Raw genomic sequence first — 13,053 nt, 5'->3', positions numbered from 1 at the left:
TGCACCCACTGCAGCCAGGAAGCCCTGAAGGAACTGAGTCACCACGGTGTGCCTGGTGGGGCCGGCTATCCTGCCTAGCATCAACAGGAACCCACAGGCTTACAAGGCTTTAGCTGGGCGGTGTCCCCGCTGCTATGGTGATGTTAGACAACACGTAATCTCCCAGAAGCCCCTTAAGCTTAATTGCTGGATTGCTTCTGTTAATGATGCCCACAGATGATTCCATCAGGGGATATCGAGTTTTGTTTTTCTGGGTGTGGCGTTGGGTTTCCTTTCTCATCTGCTGTGTGAATTATGGGAATACTTTTTAAAAGGCAAGACTGAAGACCGGGATAATGCTCTGACATATATGGTATAAACATTTGTATTAATGCCTGCAGATTGCTGTGTGTGTATGTTTTCTATTTGACAATCCAATTTTTCCTGAAAAAAATAAAACCCCTTAACTTCAAGTGGGACTGACTGATTTATCTCTGTGACGTCCATACTCACACCTCCACTGATGTTAGAGAATTAAAGTGTAGTTACTTTTCAGCACAAAGTACCTCACAGAACACAATGTTACACCAGTTTATCTGTATTGAACTCCAGGGCCACTCATTTACTTTGTTTCATATCAAACTATTTTAGAATATCCGTCAAGGCTAAATGTGCAGTTCTCACTCACCCTAGTGCTCCCACTGTTCAAGACAACTGAAGGTAGGTTGCTGTATTTTTTGCTTTTTAAGATCCTTATAAAGAGTAAGTTTTTATGAAATAATTGGAACACATGTACTGGCGGTGTTCTTGTATAGTTTACAGCCTTTTGTTTAGGTTTTACACTTCCTGTTTCTCCCCCCCCTCCCTTAATATTTTACTGTTTGGCGGCAACATGGGTCTTTGTAACATGGGTCTTTGTAATTGCCATTGTTATCTGGAAGCAACAGATAACAATGGCACATATTGAGGATGAATATGTGTGTTTTTCATGGACCCATCAGTAAATGTGACAGGTAAAACTTTGTGGTAATATGTTGTTTTGACACTGATAAGATGTCTGCCCACATTCCACACTCCCCAGCATCAGTTTTACTGGCTTGTTAAAGAGGCATCCTCATCCTCCCTCTGCCTTCTCTCACACATCCTTCTGCTATGGCCTAGTGGCAACAATGCACGTGTTCGCTATGAAGGTCACCAGCGCTCTGATATCCCTCTGTTTCTGCCTGGACATGGGCGAATACTCTGCAAATACAGGTATGTCATTGAAAAGATACAACTCTCATAAGTGTGTGTGTGTGTGTGTGTGTGTGTGTGTGTGTAAATAAAAATGAGTGGGACGGATGTTGTATCCGTGTCTACATAATACATGGTGAGGTCTACCGATGAAGCTCCGTTAACTAGCAAGCTCGTACCCAGCTCCTAAATGTGGAGCTCCCCAGGGCCGGGGCCCCATGGACCAGGCCCTGAGGGTTGTCGGTGGGACAGAGGCCCGCTATGGATCTCATCCCTGGCTGGTGAGTCCACAGGGTTGCCTTCTGCGCTTCTCCTTTTTCCTCGCACTGTTTATTATCAACTACATCTGGTCCTTTGCTTCATTGCATAGTATATTATTTAATGTTTAATGGTGTTAAATGCACACCATACATGCTGTTCTGTATGCAGTATGTGCATCTTATAACATAGGGACTAATGTGTTCTAATCGTGTCATTGCTAGGCGACATTGATCTGTGATATTACATTTCTTATGAATATAAAAAATATAAATGATTTAATTATTTTTAAAAAGAACAAATGAGAGGAGGCAACATTTCTATCAACCAATCACGTCGTCCCCATGACTGTCCCTTGTCATTGAGGAGTTGTGTGCTGGTCCCCCCTCAGGTCTCCCTGAAGATGAAAGGATCTCATTTCTGTGGCGCGGCCATCCTTACGGACCACTGGCTGATGACCGCGGCCCACTGCTTTACCTCCACCTCCAGGTACACTTGACCTGATCCACGCCAACACCCTCTCTCCTCATCTCATTTCAACATGATCAGTGTTCAATGTCAATGTATTCATGAACTCATAAGTCAAGAACTGAGACTTGTGCTACACGGAATCTCTCTCTCTCTCTCTCTCTCTCTCTCTCTCTCTCTCTCTCTCTCTCTCTCTCTCTCTCTCTCTCTCTCTCACACACCAATATGTGGTGTAATTTGTTATTACCCTTCAGGTTGTTTAAGCCATTTAGCCTTAATGTTCAAATGGAGAAGCAGGGCAATGTAATCACAGGAAGCAGGATAGCGTTTGTCAGTGGAAAACATTACTATTATTATTATTATTATTATTATTATTATTATCATCCTCATCCTCATCCACTTATCCGGGGTCGGGTTGCGGGGGCAGCGGCTCAAGCAGGGGGCCCCAGACTTCCCTTTCCCAGGCCACATTGACCAGCTCTGACGGGGGGATCCCGAGGCGTTCCCAGGCCAGTGTTGAAATATAATCTCTCTACCTAGTCCTGGGTCTTCCCCGGGGTCTCCTCCCCACTGGTCGTGCCTGGAACACCTCCCAAGGGAGGCGTCCAGTGGGCATCCTTACCAGATGCCCGAACCACCTCAACTGACTCCTTTCTAAGCAGAGGAGCAGCAGCTCTAATCCGAGTTCCTCCCGGATGGCTGAACTTCTCACCCTATCCCTAAGGGAGAAGCCAGCCACCCTCCTGAGAAAACTCATCTCGGCCGCTTGTATCCGTGATCTCGTCCTTTCGGTCATTACCCATCCCTCATGACCATAGGTGAGGATAGGAACGAAGATCGACCGGTAGATCGAGAGTTTTGCCTTACGGCTCAGCTCTCTTTACGTCACAACGGTGCGGTAAAGCGAACGCAATACTGCTCAGATTCTCCGGCCAATGTTTATTATTATCTCCGGGCAATAATTATTATTATTAATAACTTATTATGTCTGTGCTCTGTGGCGTCTGGTTAAAAGATGGCTAACGTCTTTACTCTCCCTGTTCTCTGCACTCTGATAAAGAAACACCCTGGCTAGCCTCACCGCCGTGGTGGGAGAGCATGATCAACGCTCACATGACGAAGAGGAGCAGGCCTTTCTCATCAGGAACGTCTCCGTCCACGAGCGGTTCCACCACGCGGCCCCCATGAGCTACGACATCGCCCTGGTGGAGCTCCAGGGCCACATTCAGCTGGGCACGTTCCTCTTGGGTCACACAGTACATGTTACTCTATATTGGTATTCAGTCTAGCATCTGCAGGTTCATCAATAAAATAATATGTCTAACATATAATATAATAATATAGAATTTATCTATGATAATAATATAATTATAAATCCTTACTGTGGATGAAATTCACTAACTATTACTTGGGTATCCTCGTCCTTTTAAATGAATCCACTGTGTTGGTTATTGTTGGTCATTCTTTTGTAGGAGCCCGTGCCCAGCCAATCTGTTTGCCTTTACCCGAGGAGAGCTTCACATCTACAGCCAGCTGCATGATGGCTGGTTGGGGCAGGGTGAGAGAAAGTAAGAGGTCTTCAAAAGCATCTCTTAAGACCAATATTACCTGATCACTTCATTTGATTTTCCCACTCTATTCTGTATTCTCCTGTACGACTTCTCATTCCTTGCATGGTGACAGGGGGGCGCTTGGCTGTGGTTCTGAGGGAGGTCCGGTTAGACCTGGTGGATGGGGCCAGGTGTAAGCATGTCCTGGACACGGTCAGGACCTCCATGCAGCACCAGGCAGCAGGCCAGCCTCGGCCCGCCTTCACAGCACTCTGTGCTGGGCCTGAAAGAGGAGGGAAGGATGCATGTCAGGTAGTCCCAACAAAACCACACCGTGTGATAGTTAAACAAATGGATAGTTTTTTGTATTCTTTTTATATTAAGGGACATTATTCCTTATTCACTACTGATAGATTGGTGGTGACTGGTAGATTGACAAATACATGGTCATTCAAGCAGGATATTTGCAAATTGTTTGCACATTGAGGTCCACTTTGGAAGCTAATGTTCAACGCTCAAGTGCTAACCTCGGGGACCTTTGATTGTTTAGTAACCCCTAGTAAATACCTATCCAACACACAAACACTCTTCCTACGCACGCAGTCCTCCCTCACGAGCTCCCCCCTCCTCCTCCTCCTCCTCCTCCTTCCTCTCTCTCTCCATGACTCTCCCTCCTCCTCCTTTCTCTCCCCACGGTCCTCCCTCCGGCCCCCAGGGGGACTCCGGGGGCCCCTTGGTGTGCCGCGCGCAGGGCGGCGGCCGCTGGGCAGCCGTGGGCGTGGCGTCCTGGGGGAAGGGCTGCGGACGGAGCTGGGGAAGCAACCGGAGCCGGCCGCCCGCGCTCAGGGGCTCCCCCGGCATCTTCACCGACGTCAGGCTGCTGCTGCCCTGGGTCCGCCGCACGCTGAGAGCAGGCAGGTGACAGGGGGCGGGGGGCAGGAGGGGGGGGGGAGGGGCGGTGCTGTGTCGGGGGGTCTCCAGGGGACAGCCGTTGGCCTTGGGGACAACCTTAAGCCCATTTAGTCTGGTCCCGACGCACTGGGAGAAGGATATGCAGTGTTAGCGTGACCATGGTGACGGGATGTGAGGCAGGTTCCTATACACCACGTTGCTACATGGGTGTCGTGGTGAATGTGTTTGTGTGGGGCAGTTCAAGTGTGGGAAAAAAAAACCTAAAAGTCCTACTGGTTAAATGTTTTTACCCTGATGTTTAAAAAAGAAAACTGTGTTAGCTGTTGGACAACAAGACAGGTAAGAGATTTGTTCTTTTAATCATTCAGAAAGTACAATGTTTGGCAAACATTGTGGAAAGTGCAAAACAACCATTTGTGTGTGTGTGTGTGTGTGTGTGTGTGTGTGCGTGTGTGTGTGCGTGTGCGTGTGTGTGCGTGTGTGTGTGTGTGTGTGTGTTCCAGAACTCCAGAGCTGTGGGGTGAGAGACGGGCCTGTAGCTGACAGTTTAGGGATCATCAGAAACCCTGCCCTTCCTGGTCATGACTATAGCAACAACGAGTGGGTCACAGCCTTACCCTAACGTTAGAACAAACTCGGCGTAGAACTGCCAAGAGAGTTAACCACTAAACACCTGAGGGGCCTGTGTGTCTGTGATGAAGACACACTATGAGCTATGCTCATTTAAACAGTGTACTGTTACAAAGATGTCACTTCTTAGATGAAACCTGACCAACAGGAAGTGCCAGTGCCTCTGTGCCCTTCTGTTGCAAGTATTATGGCCTGTTGAGTTTAGAAGTCAGCAGTTATATCAAGAGCGACTCAAGTAAGCTAGAACAAAGTAAACTTCTGATAGGTAAAACAATAGTATTAAACTAGCTGAGATAATGTCTGTCTGTGTGTCTGTGTATCTCTCTCTCTCTCTGTCTCTCTCTCAGGTGGTGCACGTGGTCCATCCATGCTCCACCAGGCTACAGCATTCTGTTGGAGTTCCACCATCTTGACTTGGAGAATGACTCCCGTTGTCTCTTTGACCGACTCACTGTGGCTGTGGGCGCCCACGGGCCTGTTGGTGAGGTTACACATGCACATGAGCAAATATATATATATATATATACAATTCAGCACTATAAACAGAATTACACGTTGTTCCCCTCTGCATCTCTAATTGTCTTCCCCCCGTGTCTCTGGTCCATGTTCCTCTCTCTGGGGAGCTGTACTTCCCACCAGGGATGTACTGTGGCCGTGTCCCACTCGGCCCAGTCCTTTTGAATAACTCCCAGAGTGCAACACTCTCCTTCTCCTCTGATGTTAGCAAAACAGGAAGTGGATTTGTCATCCACCATCGTGCTGTGCTGGGACACCTTCCACCTGTCTTCAAGTGTAAGGCCCTCTCTCTCTCTCTCTCTTTTTCACTCTCTCTATCGCTCTTTCTCTCTCTCTTTTCTCTCTCTCTTTAGCTCTCACTCTCTCAATTTCTCTTCCTCATTCTGTTCTTTCTGAGAACAATTGCCCAGCAGTGAGTGAGTTCTCCATTCTGATGCATGTAGGATTTGGGTGTCCCCTTACAATAACCAAGTCTAACACGCTGTTGTGTGGATGCAGCTTACGGTACGCTGGTTGTTGTTGACGACCAGAGTATTGTGCACAGCCCCAATTATCCAGATGACTACAGTAATGACTTCACCTTCAACTGGGTCATCTATGCTCCACAGGGTCATGTTGTCAAGGTGACAGACACACCCACACACACATGCTGTTATCTGTTATCACTATGGTTATCTTTAAAATATTAAGTATAACTATATTAATCCCTGAGGGGGATATTTATGAAATTGAACATGGAACTTCCTTGAGAATTGCAAAGTAAAGATGAACATGTTTACTCCATCACTATATTATCTGATATTGCATGGCAGGACACTACCATGATGTTGGAAACAAAGATTAAGAGTTTCCTGTAATGTTGTGGTGCTGAAAGGCCTGGAGATCATTGGTTTGATTTGGCCTTCCCAGCTAGACTTTACTGACTTTGACCTGGAGGAGTCAGACGGCTGTCTGTACGATTCCCTCGTTGTCCTGGGAGACGTGGAAGGTGTGGATCGACTTGGTGAGATCAATGTGTTGCTATAGGTTACATCACTACAATGTAATACCTCATCACATTGAGAAGTGTTGACCAATGAGAACCATTTTCAAACCATTCGACTTAGAAAATACGAGTTAATACGATGAATAACATTCTGAGTCTGCCCCAGCAGACTCACCACCTTGATACAATACACTCGATCAGAGATGAAACACACACCATGTAGACAGGCTTAGCTTGGGCTGATAAGCAGCAGAGTGTTTGTGCTGCAGCAGTCCTGTGCGGCCGCTGGGTCCCTCCCTCCGTGCTGTCCTACGACCGGGTCATGTTGCTCCAGTTCACCACAGATGCCACACTGACACACAGAGGCTTCAGGGCCTCGCTGGTCTTCATCCACCTTGCAGGTGAAGGAATCCTAGTTTGGTTTGTGTGTGTGTGTGTGTGTCTGTGTGTGTGTGTGAGAGAGATAATGTTTTACCAAAATACCTGGGGGGGAAAGTGGAACTGTACAATTGTGTGTGTGTGCGTGTGTGTGTGTGTGTGTGTGTGTGTGTGTGTGTGTGTGTGTGTGGCTCTGTGGCTCTGCTTTTGCAACACTACCTATAGAAAGCTGCTCTGTTTGTCTGCAGACCTGCACAATGAGGAGAGGGCAGATAGAGCGGCATGGCAAACCAACCAGACAGACCAACAGACGGACACACAGACAGGCCTTCAGACGGACATACAGACAGGCCGCCAGATCAGTGGAGAGATGGACAACCGGGATGATTTGTCAAGTTCCCGGATCACACAAACCAATGGTCGGTGGTTTTTAATCCTTCCTTTATCTGTTTTTTAAATTGTCTCAACAGCTCCTTTCCTAAATTTTCTTCTTGAACGTCCCTCTTCCCTTTCGGAAAAACCCCACCCCAGGGCCATTCGCACCATAACAACCGGGAACATGGACAGCTTATTTTCCCCCTGAACGGTGAATCACACTGAGTCACCAGCACATAGCTGAATCACTGCCAAAATATCGGCCCATACACTGCCCCTCAGGCAGTATACTGTTAGTCGGCTGCTATTCAGCATCTGGCCTGCACATCCTCACACCGCACTGAACAATGCAATTCGCACACACACTTTTTGGACTGGCAACTGTTCCCAAAGTGTCAGAGGCCCACGCTGGAAAAAATCCACTTGCCGATGAGCTGCATTCCTGCATGACGCTTGTTTGCCTAGCAGCAAGCTAGGTTCTGGTTCGCACCCGTCCTGTTTGAACTTGTGTGTGTGTGTGTGTGTGTGTGTGTGCTTCCTGCCTGTCCCGCATCTATAAAATGTATATGAATGGCTGCTTTTCTCATTGGAATACATGGATGTGTAGGCGTTAAGGACCTGTCTTCCACTCAGTGATTATTATGTCAAAGAATATTCTTTCCTCCTTGGAAACTATTAACTTCATCCTAGTTTTGTTTTTGTCTCTTTCCTGACTTTGAAATCTCTCTTGCTCTTTCTTTCGTATTATTGTTGGCTCTGTGCGTGCATCAGTGCTTTATTGGAACTGTTCAACGTAACATACACCAGAGACGTATTAGTGTGTCTGTGGGAAATTTGACACTGACCTCGATAACCGAGGAAACTAAAGCCAGTTAGGAGTACACAGGCAGCAGGCAGTCTCTGTGCACTGGTCCCAAATGGTAATCAAAGTAATTTGCCATTCTAATTTATGATCACATTTCTTACACATACACAGAAACACAGACACACACACACACACACACACACACACACACACACACACACACACACACACACACACACACGTCAGAACATGCACACTGACACGTACAAGCACACTGACACAGCACATACTATGGCATAAGATCCCTGCCAAATTGTAACAAGAGCTTCTGTCACTGAAACAAAAACACATGCACAAAAGCACACACACCCACACACATAAATAAGAAGAAAAGCAAGAAAAGCGTCTTGATGCCTGGCCTCTGGACTCTGGGCTGCAAAGTCAAAAGACAGCTGGTTCTCTGAGGGTTGTTGTTCAATCAGGAACTGGTCTGGAACTATTGTCTAAATTTGCGTGCGTGCGTGCGTGCGTGCATGCGTGTGCGTGTGTGTGTGTGTGTGTGTGTGTGTGTGTGTGTGTGTGTGTGTGTGTGTGCTCTGATGTTTGTAAGTATCCATGACAGAGCCCGCTAATGCAGCAAACCTCCTCCCAGCCATGGTTGGGGAAGAGGCGTCTGAGGATGGAGCTCTGCCCTGGATAGTGCACCTTCTCCTGGATACTGAGCTAATCTGCACCGGGGTCCTTGTCCAGGCCCTCTGGGTCCTAACCCCTGGTCCCTGCACCGCTTCCTTGTCAGTAACCCCCCCCCAAGCTCTTAATACACACGCACACACAAACACACAATACACGCACAAGAATGCAAACACCAGTAAGAATCTTGCATTTATCTGTGATCTCTTCAGAGGAGGTATTCCCTGTAATCATTAAAACCTAACCCTATAAAGACAGGTTTACACACGGTGGTGCAACAACAAAGGTTTCGGTAATTAACTCCAGTTGCCATGGTACACATTCAACTGATCCAACAACGACAATGGCTATGATGATTGACATCTCTGTGTGCATGCCTCTGTGAAAAGGGTCTATTTGTATATCTGATAACGGGATAGGCCAACTATCGTATATTCTTGCATATGAAAAGTGTGTTGACTAAGGCCTTTTTTAAGATATCATGTTTGATAATATATACTAAATTCAACTTGTTTGAGTATCGTTGACATTCCTTTCCATGTGATTGTTCGTGCTGTTTGTCTCATTCTTAACCTTTATTTTCCCTCAGGTTTCCCTCAATGATTGTTTAAATAACTAATTTATGTGTATACTCTTCTTTTATACATACACATTGTTGTGTTCGCTTTGGTAGTTGGCATTCCCTCAGTATATGACCACATCACATTGCCTAGAGTGAGCTTTGAGCATACATTCATGTCAATGTATCTCTAACACACTCTAGAGACACAGAGTCCATTGCTAAGCTGGCAGTGGAAACTACCGGACCCCAGAAGCAGGTACGCGTGTCTGCCCGCATGCACGACCAAGCCTTACAACAACAGTAGTCTGTCTTTGTTTTCACTAGCTCTCTGCATGCATGAGCATGTTAATACATGCTCATTTGCCTCTTGGATGCGGAAATATATATATATATATATCTGTGCTGTTTATGTACTGTGTTATGCCCTCAGGGAAGCCTTGTTGCCAGGGTGATTCTACACCCAACTGACCCAATGTACAATGCCACCTCTTGGGGCTTTTATGCTGCTCTGCTCCAGCTTGGCTCTCCACTGCCTCTCACTGAGCATGCTCAGATCATGTGCCTGAGAGAGCACAGGAACCAGGACAGGTTACCTGCCCAGGTGGCCATTGTCTCAGGGTGGATTCTGCTAGCGAGTAAGGATTACTCAGCAATTTATTTTCACACCCTAAGATTTACAATGACAATAGCATTTGTAGTTTACTGATCTTTTTGAAAGTGTTAAACAAATTTCACCTTATTCACCTTATGGCCTGATATGAGCACCACCAACATAACAGACTTTCTAAGGCCTTCAGGGGTAAACAAAACCATAAACACAAACCTTGAAACCTTCTACCTGCTCTTAATATTGCAGTGTTATTGTGTTATTATATCATATATTATTATATATATTATATTACATATATATATATGACCTGTGCTCTCAGGTTCCCTTCAGAAGAACAGCACTGCGTATTATTGCCAGACACGAGTGAAAATAAATGTTGCAGAGTGTGGTAGACACCACGCTGGTGAAGGTGTGAAGTGTGTCTGTCCGGTGCCACAGAACCAGTGTCAAACGTTGTGTATGGTGAGAAGTTCCTTCCTTAACTAGATGCATAACACATAGAGAGAAAATAGATAAATCTTGAGTGTATTTAATAGACTGTTATAGGCCAGTGCTTTAGACTGCTGGCTCCCAAGTGTAATATAGGCTACTATTTTTATTTGTCAGTACAACGTATGGAAGTTTCAAAGTGGCAACGATGAAATGGTTGGTATTTGCATAGTGCCCTCTGGTGAAATTTAAGGGGATAGCTTCGTTAGTGGTTGAAGCCCCTATAAATAACTTCAATGGTTTGCGCCCTCTTGTGAAACTTTTTGGACGGTGTACTACATGAACCAGGATAACTTTTTTGTAAAATAAGCTACATCTAACAGCTTTATTGTCGACTTCCTCCTCTTCAACAGGAGGTAGAGTTTGTGAGCAAAATTTATAAATAATAATAAATATAGTAAAGATTGTAAATGATTGAACTTGAATATAGTCTTGTCATCTTCTTGGCATCACAGTGGGGGTATGGTGCATCCCTGGTGTGTCAGAGGGAGGACTCTGGGTGGGGGATTTGGAGCAGTGTGGCACATGTGGAAACAGCCCTGAGAGAAGCATGTGGAAACCCCCACACACCAGCTGTGTTCACCTCTCTGGCGGCTCTCAGAAACTGGTTACAGGACCAGCTCCGTGGTAGGTAGTCTGACCAGACTCACTATACTAGAACTTTGTTCAACTTCTGCTGTGTCGGTAGTTCATATTTGGCAATATTTCTGCATTAGTTGTGACATTCATTTGTGTGTGTGTGTATGTGTGTGTGTGTGTGTGTGTGTGTGTGTGTGTGTGTGTGTGTGTGTGTGTGTGTGTGTGTGTGTGTGTGTGTGGGGTCTTTTACAGTAGACCTGGGAACGGTACTGCAGGTAGACACCAGGGGGAGTATGGAGCTGGAGAACTATGAGGGTAAAGGTTCAGATGATGAGGACAGTGAAACTGAATCCTCAGGGCTGGACTATTACAACAACTAGTCAGGTCCTGATCATTTGTCATTTTATTTGAATACGTGATTTGGTCCTCAAAATATTCCAAACAACATAAAAGTACGTTTGTTAAAGTTGACGGGGAGATGTAAGGACGATGCAGAAGCACTTTTATGAAAATAATTGATCTACAATCTACAGTACCACATTATAATTATTATCAGATAGAATTAAATCACACACAGTGTAACACCTTGATGGGGTAATAAACATAACATAACATTATATATATATATATAATATACATAATATAAATAGCAAATAAGGGTACAAAGTGTCAAAAGAGCACCCATGCTCTACTTTCTACTGCTCTGGTCTTGTTAGAAAAATTAGGGCTTTGTGCTTATAATTATTGTGGACAATGTCACGTGCTGTCCTGTTTAATGAGTGTGAAACCTAAACCCCTTTCATCCATTTCATTGTATCAATATCAAATGCAGTATTATTTTACAATTATATTACTTTTATTAATTATATTACTTATCTCATTATCATCTCCATACTACTTGGTGCCCAAGGCCCCCAAAAAGGTTGTAATTAACTGCTAATCAGATTTTGTATACTAAGCAGATGATTTAGTTTGGCCACTTATTGTAATCTAATAAATAAACAATGTCTGACTGTATTTCTCGTTTCTTAGCAAGGAAATATCCCTTTGTGAATGTGTACACGTTGCATAAATCAGAATTGCATTTTATCAGAACCACACCCCCTCAATCAGGATCAACCTGCTGCTTTGTTACAAGTTACAAAGCCATGAACACATGTCACAGATAGAACACAACATGTGAGGTTTTACAACAAATGAGTATCAGGATGGTCTCACAAGGCTTTATAATAAGCTTACCAATATAACTCAACTTGTTGTGAGGAATATAAATACATTATGTGCATTAAAAACATTTTCAACCAGCTTTCTGTCATTACCATGTGGTTAGTATATATGCAGATTAAGATCAGATCTGCCCGCAACCTTTGTCCACCGGATGGCACAAAACCTTTCCTGGCAGATAGCGGGAAGATCTGGGTGCAGGCGACATGGAGGAGTGTTCAACAGGGTTAATTTCTACCAACATTGTAATGATACACACCCGGTTGGATACACACACACCTTGTTATCTATTAAAAGCCCAATGCCATGGATCAAAGAGCACATCAGAAATCTGATCTGGTGTCAATGGCATTATTTTTTTCTAATTTACTACCTCCAAAACCTTCACCACTGCTATTCCTTGTGGTATTGCTGGTGTGAGATATGTTTAATTTACATTTTACTCAATCACATCCAAACTCTTACAAACATACCTATGTTTATGTGTATGTATTTTCAGAATAAGTGATTGTCTGAATATTTGTTTGAATAAAATCACTGCAGTAATTTATTACCGTCTCGCTCTGCCTGGTAAACAGAGGGTTATACAGTAACACAGTGTACTACTACTATGTAGAGCAGATGTAGCACTGTGGGTCCCGCCCACTGTCCTCCTGCCTCCTCCTCCTTCTCCCTCTCTCAGTGGTGTGACAGCATTCCCTACACTCCCTCTGGTGTGTGGAATATCAGATCTCTCTTCCTATTGGTGCCTTCAACCTTCCGTTACTGACCTTTGTTTCAAGCCTCGCCCCATGAGGCCCATGTGTACGT

At 45.1% G+C, this 13,053-nt stretch overlaps 1 protein-coding gene across 1 annotated transcript; it reads left to right on the top strand.

Annotated features, from left to right (window-relative positions):
• Nucleotides 1-1,148: 1,148 nt before the first annotated feature.
• Nucleotides 1,149-9,382, top strand: LOC311357829 (ovochymase-2; the record flags this gene model as incomplete). Its single annotated transcript, XM_084477856.1, has 13 exons — nt 1,149-1,233; nt 1,381-1,493; nt 1,862-1,959; nt 2,999-3,186; nt 3,622-3,800; nt 4,204-4,402; nt 4,904-5,000; nt 5,378-5,511; nt 5,670-5,822; nt 6,045-6,169; nt 6,456-6,534; nt 6,801-6,932; nt 9,369-9,382. 13 exons carry the CDS (start codon nt 1,149-1,151, stop codon nt 9,380-9,382), a joined length of 1,596 nt encoding a protein of 531 aa, XP_084333982.1.
• Nucleotides 9,383-13,053: the final 3,671 nt, after the last annotated feature.

Source organism: Micromesistius poutassou, assembly GCF_964030765.1.
Source record: "Micromesistius poutassou genome assembly, chromosome: 13".
NCBI lineage: Eukaryota > Metazoa > Chordata > Actinopteri > Gadiformes > Gadidae > Micromesistius > Micromesistius poutassou.
This window is presented reverse-complemented; position numbering and strand designations above follow the sequence as displayed.